At 50.2% G+C, this 14,585-nt stretch overlaps 3 protein-coding genes across 3 annotated transcripts; 1 reads left to right on the top strand and 2 right to left on the bottom strand.

The window, feature by feature from the left end:
* Positions 1 to 563: 563 nt before the first annotated feature.
* Positions 564 to 2,026, bottom strand: COCSUDRAFT_56211 (hypothetical protein; the record flags this gene model as incomplete). Its single annotated transcript, XM_005646252.1, has 5 exons — positions 564 to 608; positions 758 to 988; positions 1,316 to 1,495; positions 1,790 to 1,882; positions 2,012 to 2,026. 5 exons carry the CDS (start codon positions 2,024 to 2,026, stop codon positions 564 to 566), a joined length of 564 nt encoding a protein of 187 aa, XP_005646309.1.
* A 2,004-nt stretch (positions 2,027 to 4,030) lies between these two features.
* COCSUDRAFT_56210 (alpha/beta-hydrolase) lies at positions 4,031 to 4,970 on the bottom strand (the record flags this gene model as incomplete). The annotated part of the gene is made up of 4 exons (XM_005646251.1): positions 4,031 to 4,100; positions 4,484 to 4,581; positions 4,686 to 4,851; positions 4,936 to 4,970. 4 exons carry the CDS (start codon positions 4,968 to 4,970, stop codon positions 4,031 to 4,033), a joined length of 369 nt encoding a protein of 122 aa, XP_005646308.1.
* Positions 4,971 to 6,265: 1,295 nt separating this feature from the next.
* COCSUDRAFT_42818 (Six-hairpin glycosidase) lies at positions 6,266 to 9,751 on the top strand (the record flags this gene model as incomplete). The annotated part of the gene is made up of 7 exons (XM_005646250.1): positions 6,266 to 6,322; positions 6,466 to 6,602; positions 7,144 to 7,340; positions 7,935 to 8,122; positions 8,482 to 8,702; positions 9,093 to 9,219; positions 9,728 to 9,751. 7 exons carry the CDS (start codon positions 6,266 to 6,268, stop codon positions 9,749 to 9,751), a joined length of 951 nt encoding a protein of 316 aa, XP_005646307.1.
* Between the last annotated feature and the right edge of the window lie 4,834 nt (positions 9,752 to 14,585).

The following is a 14,585-nucleotide window of genomic DNA, read 5'->3' as shown; positions in this document are numbered from 1 at the left end:
TTGTTACAGCATCATGCAGCACAGGACACCTGCAATTTCACCTTTGGTGCAGGTGAATATTGTGCTACAATACATAGTGACTGCCCACAAGACCGATGAGCCTCAGGTGGCTCAGAACAGGTCTCTTAAAAGTAACAACAATATAATACTGCTCTGTTTGTCATTTCACCTCCATAATAAATATCTATCTTAATAGCATCAGGGCAGTATACCGACAACGAAGATTCCCCTCCCACTGGAACACAAGGGCTCAATCAGCTTCAGCCATACCATATCTTTGATATACTTCAGCTTCCAGAGCATAGAATTTGTTGACGTGGACGGTGCAAATCTGAGTACAAAGCAGGCCGACAAGCCCCATGTAGTCAGCTAAGCTAAGCTGCCTCAGCTAGCTCTTCAGTGTCCAATCACCTTATTCACACCGGTGACATAACAAGTCACTCTCACAGCACCTCCTTCCAAATGTTCACCAGGGGTTACACCTGTCACCCACACGTAAGCTCTTGAAAGTGTGCATCTCTCCAGACGTGCTCAGGCAGTGGCCGCAAGCACCGCAGGAGCAGTCAAAAGGCAAAGAGCGCGGACGGCTTCCCTTCCACATGCACTGCCTGCCATCATCAAACGACGCACGCCCGCTGCTCTCAGAAATAGCAGCCGAGCCCGATCCCTCCAGAGTTTTGAACTCAAGGTAAATGTCCGGGCACTGAAGCGGGCCTTTCTTGGGCCCAAGAAGCATCAGACGGCCCCGGGCAATTACTGACAGGTGGCGCCACCTGCCGCCTGACAGGTCAATGATTCCAGTCTCGCATGCAATGAGGACACTGGTGAACGGGGAAAAAGCACTGCGCAGGGCGGCTTGCTGCGGCGCAAACCTGTACACGTCAAGCACCACTCTACTGAGTGTATTTGATGGCTGCAGCACGGGTGGCAGTCCGAACTTCATATAAAATGCACTCCACCGGAAGGTGCGCAGCGCTGGCAGCACTGTCTGCCAAACAGGGCAGTACGCCCATTCTCCTAGCCCACTGAGATGCAGCTCTGCGCTGGGCGGCAAGGAAAGCCTGCCGATCACTAGTCCGATCAAGCTGACTCTGCGCAGATACTTGAGGCAAGCGAGGTCCATTTCCAGCTGATCCGCTTCATCCTGGGGGAGATCTGGCTGGTCAGAGTACAAGCGCAGAGTCTGCAAGCTTGAGAGGCGTGGCAAGATTGCCACAACATCATCACACAGGAGAGCCAAATCTGTCAGAATCAAGTGCTGCAGATTCGGCAGCGATGGCAGCGCTGGGATACACAATATAAACACATCAAGCACGCGCAGGCGCTCTGCAGCCGCAGCCAAGTAGCTCAGCAGCTGAGTGCCATCCGCATGGCCCTCATCTTCTTGCAGCAGCTGAACCCAATCCAGCGCCAGCACCAGCTGGGATACATTGCTGGACGTGTTCTGAGCGGCCATCAGTGTCGTTGCAACCACCCTCCCTGCTGGTGACCGCAGCTGCAGCAACATATTTTGGGTGTAGCGCCATCTTGCAGCTAGCCACAGTGCGCCTGGGAGCAGGTTCATGACCCTTTCAGTGGCTTGTCAATAGAAGTGGCGTGTTTAGCATCGTCGAAGAAGCGTTTTTATATTAGATCTGCACTACAGCACAACGCGAGAAGTCGAATCCGCACAAGATGTCGAATATTTCTGGTTCTTTTGTGCAAGCTGCTCCTGACCTGACACGGCCAGATTGTCGTGATCCGTGACGGCCACATCGACCAGTTGAAGTTTCCAGGTGGTTCTGCATACTCCGGATGCCCTGGCCCAATCCCGCAAGCTGAGACGGGAGGCCACGTTCTGCCAGATCTCCTCTGGGAGACTCACATTAGGAGGAGGCTCGTCCTGCACATTTTTCATGCTCTTTAGATATGCAAAACGTCAAAATATATTAGATATTGCTCGCATGTGCGGAAAGGGTTTGGTGCAGCACTTACTGTTCAAAGTAGACGCTGATGGTGCCTTGCTCCTTACCTCGTGGCTCGACATCAAAATCTTGTTGGGCTCATTTACCCAGTTTGGTGTATTTGTGGATCAAAGATGAGATTTAGAATTCTATTGGATATCACTTCGTGCTCTGTCAAGCCAGCATTGTGTGTTTGACCCATCCAATGTTTGGTGCATTAGTCATTTTCGACAGGCATCTCTGGCAGCAGAATGTTTTCTGGTCAAGCGCCTGCAACGTAATTGTCTTCCAGACCTTTCATTTGTAATCATCTTCCAGAAATTCGGAAGATGGCCTCGCTTGGCAATGCCGCTTGGTGGCCGTTCCTGGCTATGCGTTCTGTTTGTTTAAGACGTACACTTTGCAGATTGCCCCGTAGGAAGTGCAGAAGTGCCAGAGACTGAGCGGTTGGATATGGTGATATTCGACAACTATCCAAAAGAGAAAAGATTTTGATTTCTTTTATGCTATGCAGTGAATCCTGCGCTCTGTTGACGATGCCATCACGCAGGATGGGCGTCCTCTCAAAGCGGAAGTGAGCCTCCCAGATGAGATCTGACAGAAAGTCGCTTTCCATATGAGCTTGTGAGACTGGGAAAGGGCATCGAAATTTTGCAGGACGACCTGGAAGCTGCAGCTCCTTATCCTGACGATCCGAGAAAGAACAGGCTACTACTTTTGGCTCTTTAGTGAGCAGCTGCAGGCGCCCCAATGCATACAAAGAGGTTGATATCGTACCATCAACCAGCACTGTCAAAGCAAAACACAGTTGCACACAAGGGATACAGCATCGGCATCAGCCTGCAATGATGACTCCAATCTTTGTGTGACCTCAGGGCAAGATGGTCGGTGAAACGATGGCGCTACACGCAGCTCCTGCGTCTACAGTTGTACAGTACAGGACGCACGGAGTTTGCTCTAGGAGATTCAGCAGCCTGCCTCTGCACTGACGCATCTGCAGCTGGGGTGGGGCGGACGTGGCACAGATGAATACTCCTCTACTAGCATGGAGCTCCTGGATCGGCTGTTTCTTGGGCTTGGCAGGTGAGGTCCGAAAGGACAATACAAAGGTGACTTAAAGCACTACTCATTAGCAAGATTTCAAAGCGTGGGATAGGCACATATGCTGCGCCTCATCCAATGAAGCAGCCTTGCAAGACTGGAGGCACCCTGGACAGTGTGCTTCAAGGCCCTAGAAATCCAGTGTCCATGACTGACAGGGAACTCACATGTATGCAGGGTGGTTGCGGATTGCAGCAAAGTGGGCGCACACTCAAACCATGCACCTGCGCCATTGTACCCCACTAGGCAGCGAGATTACTCAAGCAATCATGAGCACATGGCCTGCCCTTCTGCGTTGATGCAGCTGGGGTTCTTGCAGCGCAAGACTTACACACCTCAAGCCTCGAGGCAAGGGCAAGCAGATCTCAGCAGTGGCGCCTTGCTCCATCAGCTGGCTGGCAGAGCACGCCCACAACCTCAGTGCGCTTCATGTCATAATCCCAAAACTGTCCGTGTTCACCCTGTCGCCATTGCAAATTCTGCAGCAATTGTTGCTAGTCAAGGCTTGCTCACAGCCGCGCAGCGCAGGGTTTGAAAGGGGGTCACCAACATCAAAGGGTGACACTGAACCTGACTTTGAACAGGCAGGGGCGGAGCCCATGCCTGTTCTCTCAGTTTTGCAAATATGTCAGGGCAGCCCCGAGCCGAGATCAAATTCCTTAAGTGCAACAAAAATACAATGAAATACATATATATATGGAATACAAAAATGGCATCTGACTCATCTACCACGAGGGCAGGGCCAGCTTTGGCACCGTACAGCCATCTTGATCTTTTCTGCATTGAAACGTGCGTGCGACATGCCTGAGTTGTTGTGATGCAACCCCTAATAGGCCCAGCACACCATCAAAAATCTCAGGGCTGCCCTGAGATCATGGCAAATTAGCGTCAGGGCGTTGCCCTGACGCCACCTCTTCAAATCTTAAAATTTCCCGGGTCCGCCCTGAAACCTTGCCCCTAACCCTGGACCAGATAGGCCAATCCCTTCAGGGACCCTGCAGGGTTGTCGCATCTGTGCGCGGTTGGCAGTGGCGGAACTCTCCAGGCTTGGAGACCCTGTACATTATGCATGGGACCACGCCTGATCAGTCGCGGGACCTAGTCCTCAACCTGTGCAGCCTCAAGCAGCTGTGTGTGGTCAGCCTGGTGGTATGGTGCCATCCAAAATGGAGCTGCCGCCTTATGCAGCCTTATGCAGCCTGGATTAAACTGATTATTTCGTTAAAGGCAAGTCCATGTTCACTCCGAGCAAAGACTGCTGTTTTTATTTGGCTTGCCGCAACACTGCCTTCAAGCAAGTTGCTCGTGAGATGCCCTGATGGCAAGTGGGATAGGAGGAGCGGGTTTAATGAACATGGTGCAAGGCTGCAATTGATCTTGAGCAGTGGCCATCTATTATGTGAGTTTGGCACTTTTCGTTGAGCAGATGCAGTGCGCACCAGTCGTGGCCGACGAGGACGCACGTCTTGTAGCCGAGTTCATGCACCACATCCACCACATCTTGGACAAGGCGATCGATATAGTAGTCTCTGGGATCCTGCATAAAAATGACATATAACAAATCCATTTTCCTGATTGCTCTTTGGGTTTGTCGTATGAAAGAGAGAAGCACAAGCTTGCGAGTGCAAAAAGGATGCGCACTCCGGGGCGAGAGCTTTCTCCGTAGCCCCTCATGTCGATAGCGGCCACGTTGTTGTCCTCTCTGAAATGGCTCAGCTGATGCTCCCTCATTCCCCACAGCTCAGGAGAGCCGTGCAGCAGCAGCATGAGCGGCTTGTCAGCACTACCTGTTGTCACCGTATGCACCCTGCATCCAGCCTTTGAAGTCAGCGTATCGAGCGCCGTAATGAATTGCTCAGAGATACACTGGAATTTTTCAGAATTTGCATACTTGATGCCGTTGACACCCAGCTGCCTGTGCGTCATGTCTTAAAACGGGTAGGGTGGCAGATTCAAGAGTTCCTCCGGCCAATCAGTCTTATGCAGGAACCCTTTAGGACTGCAGGGCACAAATACCACTTTAGTAAAGATTAAACGACACGAAAGCCTTGTAAATTGCGAGAAATGCGGGTCTTACTTCCGTATGAACTTAACTGACAGCATGAGGATCGCTCCGAGCCAGATCATCGGTGCAAAAATCATCTTTTTAAGAAACGCGATATTCCCGGACAACGTCATTTTTGGCAGTGATGCACACTTATGACCTTCAATGGTTCCTTCTGTGCCCGATATTTCTGATTAAGCCCCGGAGCTGACCGGGTTCGCGTGGCATCCACGGCGAGGCCTATGGAAGCAGCTCAAAGGGAATACATGTCTTTTGAGATATTTATGATGCAAGGTAATCAAAGGCCTATAACAAAGTGGGTGTGGACCCTGCATCGCGTCGGGCACTCTCATGTCATCCAAGGAACTCCGAAGATGACATGAGAATAGCCCAGCGCTTGCCTCAATAGGCCTAAAACGTGCTGGGACCTGACCGGTTACACGAGAATTCTGACCTGCAGATTTCTGAAGGCAACCGCTTAAGGCACCATTGATCTGCCAAGAAGTCTCCTATTGAGGTGCGCGCGAACAGAGAGCACCTTTGGCGAGATAGCTGATTCCAAACGAAAACGATCTGGGTTCTTCCGGAACATGCTTTGCAAGTCCCGAGCCATATAGAGACAGCGCCGACACTTCCCGCTTACGAACATTCGAATGTGTAAAGAATCACATTGCAATGAGCCAACAGCCTTGTATTATTTCTGGACATGTTTGCGCTCACCGAGACTCATTGCAGTGCTCATCTCGCTTTCAGCATGCTTGCACTAAGGACCAATAAACCAAGCAAAACACGTATGTTGTCTGCAGATCGTCGCTCCTGCAATGGCTCTGTCCATCAGCTTGAAAATGTCAAATCATTTTGTCAGGATGGCTGTTCAGCCGCAGCCAAGACCTTCTCAGGCGCGACGCCATTCAGTTGTGAGGTACATAGCTTCAATCCGGTGATTGGAAGGTCTCGAATCCCTTTATACGCATGCCTTTTCTGTATACCTGACACGCTGCTACCTGTCGCAGGTGCCAAGACAGGCGCCAACAGGTGATTTACTTGAAGCTGATGCTTGTGCAGTGCTGATAATTGAGCTCAAGCAGCCTTTATAGAGCAGTCTTCATATGTTGCAATCAGCTTGTCGCTTTTCCCCACCAGCGCTGCCCTGCTGTGTCACTGTAATGCCGCATGCATGCACAAATGGCCCCGGCTGGCGGGGGCGCTGCGAATACTAAGCACCCTGCCCACGGTTGACTGGGTCTTGCTTGGATCTTGCAAGTCCAACGGGGGGCAAGAATTTGAAGTGGTCACCGGCAGCTTGTCTGCATATGCACATTGCCTCTGACTGGGGGAATATTATTATTTATACGAATTATAATGATGCATGCACAGGTGTCTGTTGACGAGCTTCACAGGAACTGGAAGAACAAGTATCTTGCCACAAGGAGCGACGGTAGCAAGTATGTCAAGTACAATCTTGCTGGCGATTCATGGCCCCCCAACGCTGTCACAACCTCGGAGGCCATTGGGTAAGCAGACTCGCCTGAGCAAAGCTTTCCAGATGTGCAGCAAGCTTCTGCTTGTCCCTAAACACAACAGAGAAGACTGGAAAGCAGCACTACAGGTCCCTCTGGTCCTATCAGGTCCTGCGGACTTGAAGTATTGTCATAACACCGGTAAATGTTTAAAATACAAGTGTTCTAAAACTGCACCATGAAAGGAAGCAGATAATTCTGTAAGGGCAGGGCACAGCAGTGTTGTGGGGAGCAAGACCAGGGACTGAGATATTATTAAGATTTTTATTATTATTGCACGCTTCTCTGCCGAAAGGCAAGGTATCTCCTGCAGACAAGCTGGTGAAGGTTGCCACAATCCTACCCCGTGCTGGCTCGCAAGATCCAAGTAAGACCCAATTACGGTGCTCAGTCATTATACTGCCCCTCACCAGCCAGGGCCTTGCAGAATAAGGCAACCCTATTTCAGTATAAAGTGGCATCTGTCAAGAAGTGAAGGCACAGCATATCTCCTCCATTTAAGAAGACAGGAGCTGCAAAGGAATGATGTGCGCAGGTATGGGATGTTGATCAGCGTGCTCCGCGGCGAGAAGCCTGAATTCGATGGCTTGCTGAAATTCTATCAGAGCTTCATCAATCCAGAACACGGGATGATGAAGTGGCAGATTCTCGACAACTTCACTGCTCCTGATGGCAACAGAAACTCGGCCACCGATGGCGACATGGACGTGGCTTATGCCCTGTTCAAAGCAGGTTAGTCATTACTGATGACTCATCAGACTGGCAATTGACATGACACAGGACATTACTGCCCCGACCTTATTCTTCATCCATTTTAGCTTAGGATCTAGGGAGTATGAATTCAGGGCTTAGATTTTGAGGAAGGGGCTTTTACAGTAATATTTTTTTATGGGGGAATGAAATGGTGGATTAAAGGTATAGGGTCGATGAAGGGTTAAAATAAAACGCAAAGTGGATGAACTCTACTGCCCGCTAGAATAGGTTGGTCTGAAAGTCCTCATGAAGTCTGCTGCTTTGGGATTAGCCCTTTTTTGCAAGCCAATTGCCTTGCCTTCAGCTTGTGGACAGATGTAGAGCTGCACAGAGCCGACCAAAGTGCATTGCTTTCGTTTTTGCATGCATGACGTGCAGTGCTGGCTGGCATATAGAAGAAGCCTCTGCCAGCATGGGTCATTGCATAGCTTGAAAACTTTAATTTTCCGAAGCGCGTCCGATTCTTGGCTGGCATGGGGCGGCTTCATCCTTTGAGATGATGATCAATTTGAGATTCCGAAGACACAAAAGGTTTGAAAGACAGCTCAGGCAAATTACTTTTTGCATGCACAGAGAAGAAGTGGGGTGGCGGGTCCTACAAGCAGCAGGCTCTCAGCATCTGCCAGTCGCTGCTGACGCACTGCATCAAGTCTGGCGAGAGTCACATGCCCATGGTGGGCAGCTGGGCAGGGCCGAGTGACAAGCGGGTGCTGTCGAGATCATCGGATTGGATGCCTGCCCACTTTCTGCTGTTCAAAAAGGTGCGCTTTGCATGATAATGCAGACAGTCATGCTTCAGTATCCCTGGGTATCTCTTGTGCGTTAATAGCTAGGAGAGCATTGTTGTCATGATTGCTAGAGGGCACTGCTGAGTTACGGCAGAAGGACTTGACAAAATATGGTTGAACTTGCCAGACCGCGTGAAAATGAGAGCCATTGCCAAATTGCTGCTGCACGTGTTTCTTTCCATTTGATCTACTGTATACTTCTCCTCAACACTTGCATGCATCACGTTTCCACTGTTTTGATTCCAGAATTGGGCGTGTATCCTGTGCCAGGGTTTCTATCTAGGTTTACCCCCGTCTACAATTCTTGATACAAACTAAACTTTCAATTGCAGGAGGACAGCGCGCACGCAGACAAGTGGCAGGCGACCTTTGACAAGACTGTGGCGGCTTATGAGCGAAACCGAACTCAGCATCCCACAGGGTTGCTAGCGGATTTCTATGTGTACGATGAGTCAGCCAAGGTCTACAATGCATCCACACGATTCGTGCTGGAAAATAACAGAGACGACCCTTCAAACTCGCACGACAAAGATTATTTCACGAACGCCTCAAGGTGTGCCAAACTGCTGAACTCCAATGCGTGTCTCACATCAAGCGCTTGCCAGGTGCTCTCGAGTTCAGTCAAGAAGAATAATGAAAGACACGTGTTTATCGGGTGACACACTGCTGTGCCTCAGAGCAGCTTTGCATTCCTTTATAGTTTGGGATATCTCTGTTCTCGGACCAAGCGATTTGAATCTTTATAGATAGTGACTGATTGCCTGCAGAGAGCAAGTGCAGCCCTGTAAGGTCTGCAGAGAAGCCACCATCAGTACCTCTGGAACCCGGTCATGATAGTCTCTCTCTTGAGCAATCCCAATCTTGCATGCGAAGCCAGCAATAAACCTGAGTACATGTGTGGTGAAGCATGACTAATCTCGACTTAATCTTATGTGTCGGGCAGGATTCCCTGGCGCCTGGCATCTTTCTGGAAGGCGCATGGAGAGCAGGCAGTGAGGGACGCGGGCCTCTACCCTGCAATGAAGGCCCTCAAGCAGTTCTTCGAAAGCGAAATCGTAAGCACCGGAGAGGTGAGTCATTGCTTACTGCTGTGCATTGGTCTGAATGCTTTGGAAACATGCAGCTTTTCAGTTGCTCAGTCTTGAAAATTTTTATGTACTAAGTCTACAGCGATGAGCATGTCATGAAGTGGTCTGAGCATATGATGACTGCGGGACAGGTGAAGGGAGGATACTATCTGGATGGCAGCAGAATGAATTCGTGGACAAACAATGCTTACATGGGTCCTGCATGGTGCCTGCTCAAGGTAGGGCTCTTATACTTGATGTCTGACACATCTCATACAACCATCCCACGAGGATCAAAAATTTCAAGGTCTGAACACCTGGCAGGTCCTCAAGTCATCTGATAGGCTATTGGTTGGGTCTTGCTTGGATCTGGCAAATCCTAGAAGGGCTAGAAAAGGGCAGCCTTTATATTGCTGTGTAGGCAGATCAGCAGACGCACCTTGCCTTTTGGCAGAATAGGCGAGTACTAATAATAATAATAATAATGAGATAGGCTATGAAAATAATGCAGGTGTGCTGCACACTATGTGCATAGGCAGAGCAGATGGTGTGCAAGTCTAAAACAAAGGTGTCGGCTTTAAGTCAAGGAAACTGCACACTTGGAGCAAAGCTGTAGATTAGGGCATGCATGCATGCACATGAGTTTATGTAAGTGGATGCTTGCTCACAGGTCATGGGGAGCAGCAAAGCGGATGCCCTGGAGCAGAAGGTCTTGGAGCATGTGAATGACCGCTACTATGCGTGCGCCACTCTCCCTTTGCTTGGCAGTGTTTCTTTAAACACCTCCCATTTCCCCCCTTTTCAGTGCATTGTTGCAAAGACAAACTCAGGTTTTCAGAGTTATCATGGGGAAACCTTTGTATTTCCCCGTGGGTGACTTGAACCATGGGTTACTGACTTCCGCGTAGTCAGCTTCTCCTGGCTTTCTTTGTGCTTTCAGGGTACTATTTTACTATGTGAGCCTAAAAGAGGGGTTGTTACCTTGAATGCCAATTTCTCAACCGTGAAGCAGCTGGCCTCAAGTGAAAATTAGCATGGCCCACAGAGCAATGCTCCACACTATGGCGGGGCTGGTGACATGGCAACGTGTGGAGTGTGGGCTTCTCACCTTCTCAACAGCTGCCATTTCTGCAGGCCAGAGCTGACGCTGTTGAGTGGTGCGCAGGGATTCAATTCTTCTGATGTCTATCCTGGAGACACAGTAGTGCTGTCGGCTGCGTTCTGCCCCGCCAGACTGACAAAGTGCAATTTTGCTGTAGCTGTTATTGGCAGGCTAACACTCTTTTGTGCAGAACGAAACGGGCCTCACTGTCAGGCCGCTGGTTGCTTGCACCCATGACTGAGTCAATCCTTGGACTCCTGCTGGTGCTAGGCAGCCCGAGCAGATTTGTAGGATGTGTCAGCCCGGATGAGTTGAACAGCGTTCAATGAATGCTGTCAAAGGGAGGTGGGGGAACCCCTTTCGAGCAGCTTCTGGGCTCACGTATGGATTTGAGTAACTAGCCCTGTCAGTAGTCTGCTCAATCGATTCAGTCATTGAAGCATTGCTGAGCAAGATTGATTGACAGTAAGGCTGCTGCGCATGCGCCAACAGCGGGTTAGGCCGTGCGTTCACCTTGACGCATCCCGACTGATGCAGACAAAGCGGAAATGCTCGGGCCCAGCAGGAAGCTTCTTGGTAGCTGCGCTGCAGCTGCACAGCTGCATGCAGTCTGCAATCAAGACCAAGGGACTTTGAAGTTGCCAGGTACTTGACAGGCAGTTGATGATGTGTGCAGAAATCAGATGTGATGTGTGTCTGTGTGCCGGTGTTCACGTCAGATGACACAAAAGCATTTGGATGAGAGTTTGAGCACTGCTGACAGGAGCATGCATGCGAACATGCACGCATGCATGCGTCTTGAGGCACAAAGAGGGCCTCTGCACGTGCACGGTTCAATCGCACCCGTTACAACATATAATTTACACAGCAGAGCCCGATGCAAACGCAGCCTGCTATATTAACAACAGGTATAATATTTGGCGAAAGCCGGACAAATCAGCACAGCTAGGAGGAGCGGCAAAAGACACAGCTAATTCTACAGGCACAAACGTTTCCAACCTTACGCTTTATGCGCATCTGCAGCAATCCACTCATGATCGTACAGTGATTACATCGTCCACTCAAGTTGAGACCATTGACACTGCTGGCCATGTCAGCCGCCATGTCAAAACAATTGCGGTGGGGGTGATTTCATTCATTCATTTCATTTGCAGCCAGACAGAGTAAAGGTGTCCAGCAGGTAAATATACATCTGCATTCAAGCTGAGTCCATGTTCGAAATGGACAGTGCTGATATCCCTTGCACGATCCACTCATTGCAACCCAACTCCAACATCAAGTGGGTCCTGTGCACAGCCCACACGGCTGGCCTTTGAGGCAGCTGTCAGACAGCAACTTCGTCAACCGTTCCAATTGTCATCATACAACCAATTTTATTAGTGTCTCTGGACCACTGCATGTTCAGGAAGATCCAAGCTTCATGTCTCGCTGTCAAGTGACCGGTCTATGCACCACCGGGTATAGCACACGGTCTTGCCACAGCTGCACTGTCTGACTTGAACTTTTTTAATGGCACTATGAGTACGAAGCTGCCAGAGATCCTGGCATTGCCAAGCAACCTCAGTCGTGCACATGTGCACATGCGCTGTGTTGGGTGGAGTGAAAGGCCCCTGTGTTTGCGCGAAGCCTTCCGGCCCGGATTTGATCTGTATATTTGCTCCCTGGATGCATGGGTTGATCTGTCGGGAGGTAATTGTCGCAAGCTGAGCATCGTTGCTGATAATTCTCTGGCGGTTTCCCCCTCAAGCGGCAGTCCGCTGCATTGCCCAGATATACACATAGAGTGCATGGGACTGTGTACCATTGATAAGACGCGGGGTTATTGCCGCGCGTGTTGCCCCTTGGCCGGCAAGTATAATTGTGGGGCTTACCAATTGTGTTTGGTCGTGTCAGGGAAGATCCAATGGTAGACATTGTTGACCTTCACAGATGCATATGTGTTTGAATTCGACCCAGGAGACGTACAGGTTCATGTGAAATTCATATGAACAGGAAGCTGCCACCCCAAGCTGGAAGCTGTGGAAACTGAACTGACTTGGGTACACACTGATTACCTAGAGAATATCAAACGCCCAACATAGCATCCATGCCTCTTGAGATTAGAAAGTGGTGAGGTGCTCATCTTGATAATGCACTTTCCTGTTCTTTTGTGAGTTTGCATGCTTGGTACAACACCAACCTGTATGCCATACCGGTAATTTTTGAAGCCTGTAATTGATAATGGCATGTCCAATAGTATCAAGCAGCAAAACTAGTGTGGTACGCACATGGGGATTGGGAAGGCAATGGCAGTTCAATTCATATTAAACTCACATTCTCTGTCCATGTTCATCGATTTGGAATTTGGGCAGGCCATAACACATTGGGGCCCTCCTCCGTCTGCACCCCTTCAGTATTGGGCGTACTAACTAGTCACCGTAGTCAGCCCTTGAAGACACAATTACGGTACCAAATATGTAAAGAACAGGCAATGCAAACTTTGTACTAATAGTCAAAGATGGCATGCAAGCTGGCTCCACGTGCAAGCAATCTACACAGGGGAATTCACATGCACATCATTAATTCTTTGATAAATCCGCAAATGTCATGCCTGATGTCACCGTGCCTGGGATTACCTTTTATGTACATGTCCCTCATGCAGCTGGAGAACTAAGCGCTTGCCAGAGGGTTCATTGATGGACCAATACCTGCAAATTAGAAATCCTTGCGCCGCCTGACCTATCTCACATTACTGGCTTGGGAACAGGTGCCTAAAAGGGTGCCCAGCACAATTGTCTCAACCCTTTTGTCTCTGACAAGGCGCCATGTCACTGAAGTCATGCCCCCATCTGGGACAGGTCTCCCGACTTGATCAGACAGTCATGACAAGCCCCGCAGGTGCATGCAACATCGTCAAAGTCTGGAATGCTCTGCCTGCAGCCCTTCCACAAGCTCTCCCTACCACCAGGCAAGGCCTCGCGCCCACTGCTCACAGCAAGAGCGGCTGACACTGCTCCCTCAAATACTCCGTACTCAAGGCAGAAATCCGGGCAGCTCAAAGGGCCGCAGTCTGACCCAGCCAGAACCAGGCGCTCCTGAGCATTGATGCACAGGTGCTTCCAGTTTCCACCCGAGAGATCCACCCATGCATCGTAGCAGCTTATGAGGACATTGGTGCAGGATGAAAAGAGACCGCGCAAACAGAGCGGCTCTGAAGGGAAAATTACGTTGAACAGATTGATTTGCACATTGGTGAGGCAGCTCGGCAGCCTGAAAACATCTGGCAACCTTGAAATCGTCCCCGGATTGAAAGGCAACCACTTGAAGGTGCGCAGATGCCGCAGCACCGTGAGCCACACGGGGTTGTACGCGCGATATTACCGGCGAGTTTGGGTGTCATACAAATTCACATGAAGCGCTGCATCGGTCGGCAGCAAGAGCCTGAATGGCACCACGTCCTGCAAGCTGACATCATGCAAGTGATGCAGGCTGGAGAAATCAAGCTCCAGTTGGAGTTCCTCATCGTGTGTGGTCTCATGACTGATGAAAAGAGTCTGCAAGTTTGCCAGGTGTGGCAGCTTGCGGACAAAGAACGGAGGCGGCCGGCACAGGGAAAACTGCACAGGACCAGATGACGCAGGTGTGCCAGCGGTGGCAGCGGTGGCATCTCCACCATAGTGACCTCCAGAGCGCGCAACCCCTCGGCATTTGCAGCCAACCAGTGCAGAAGGTTCATGCCAATGGACAGGCGCTTATGTGTTTGTTGCTCGCCCCAGTGCAGCTGCAGCTGCATCAGTGCATGGGCAGACTGCCTTGTCTTCATGATTTCGCGAGCAAACTGTTTGGAAGGATGCACGCATGGTCTGCATGCAGCGCCATCGCTTCACCACCCATCTGAAGCCTGAGGTCATAACGAGATTGCTTTTAGTGTATGCAACTGCTGCCTGTCATAAGTGCAAGTGTGTTGGACATTCCAATAGCTGTGAGTAAGTATCTGGAGCTCAAGAAACCCTCATATCAGGTCAGAGGGGTGCTCACCTGGTGAATCAAACGATGGGTCGGTTATGTCTAGACCTGATCTGGGATTGTCACAGTGAGGAGCTGCAATTTCCAAGTCGTCTTGCACAACCCCGATGCCCTTGCCCAGTCTCGTACACTGATGTGGGATGCAATGTTCTGCCAGATCTCCGCTGGGAAGGTCCATTCTGCAGTGACAGGAGGCCCAACCTGCGCATTTGTTACATCGTCAGACAATCAAAACGGCAGAAACTTTCCTGCATCGCATAAA

This window comes from Coccomyxa subellipsoidea (assembly GCF_000258705.1).
Source record: "Coccomyxa subellipsoidea C-169, whole genome shotgun sequence".
In the NCBI taxonomy this organism is placed as follows: Eukaryota; Viridiplantae; Chlorophyta; class Trebouxiophyceae; family Coccomyxaceae; genus Coccomyxa; species Coccomyxa subellipsoidea.
This window is presented reverse-complemented; position numbering and strand designations above follow the sequence as displayed.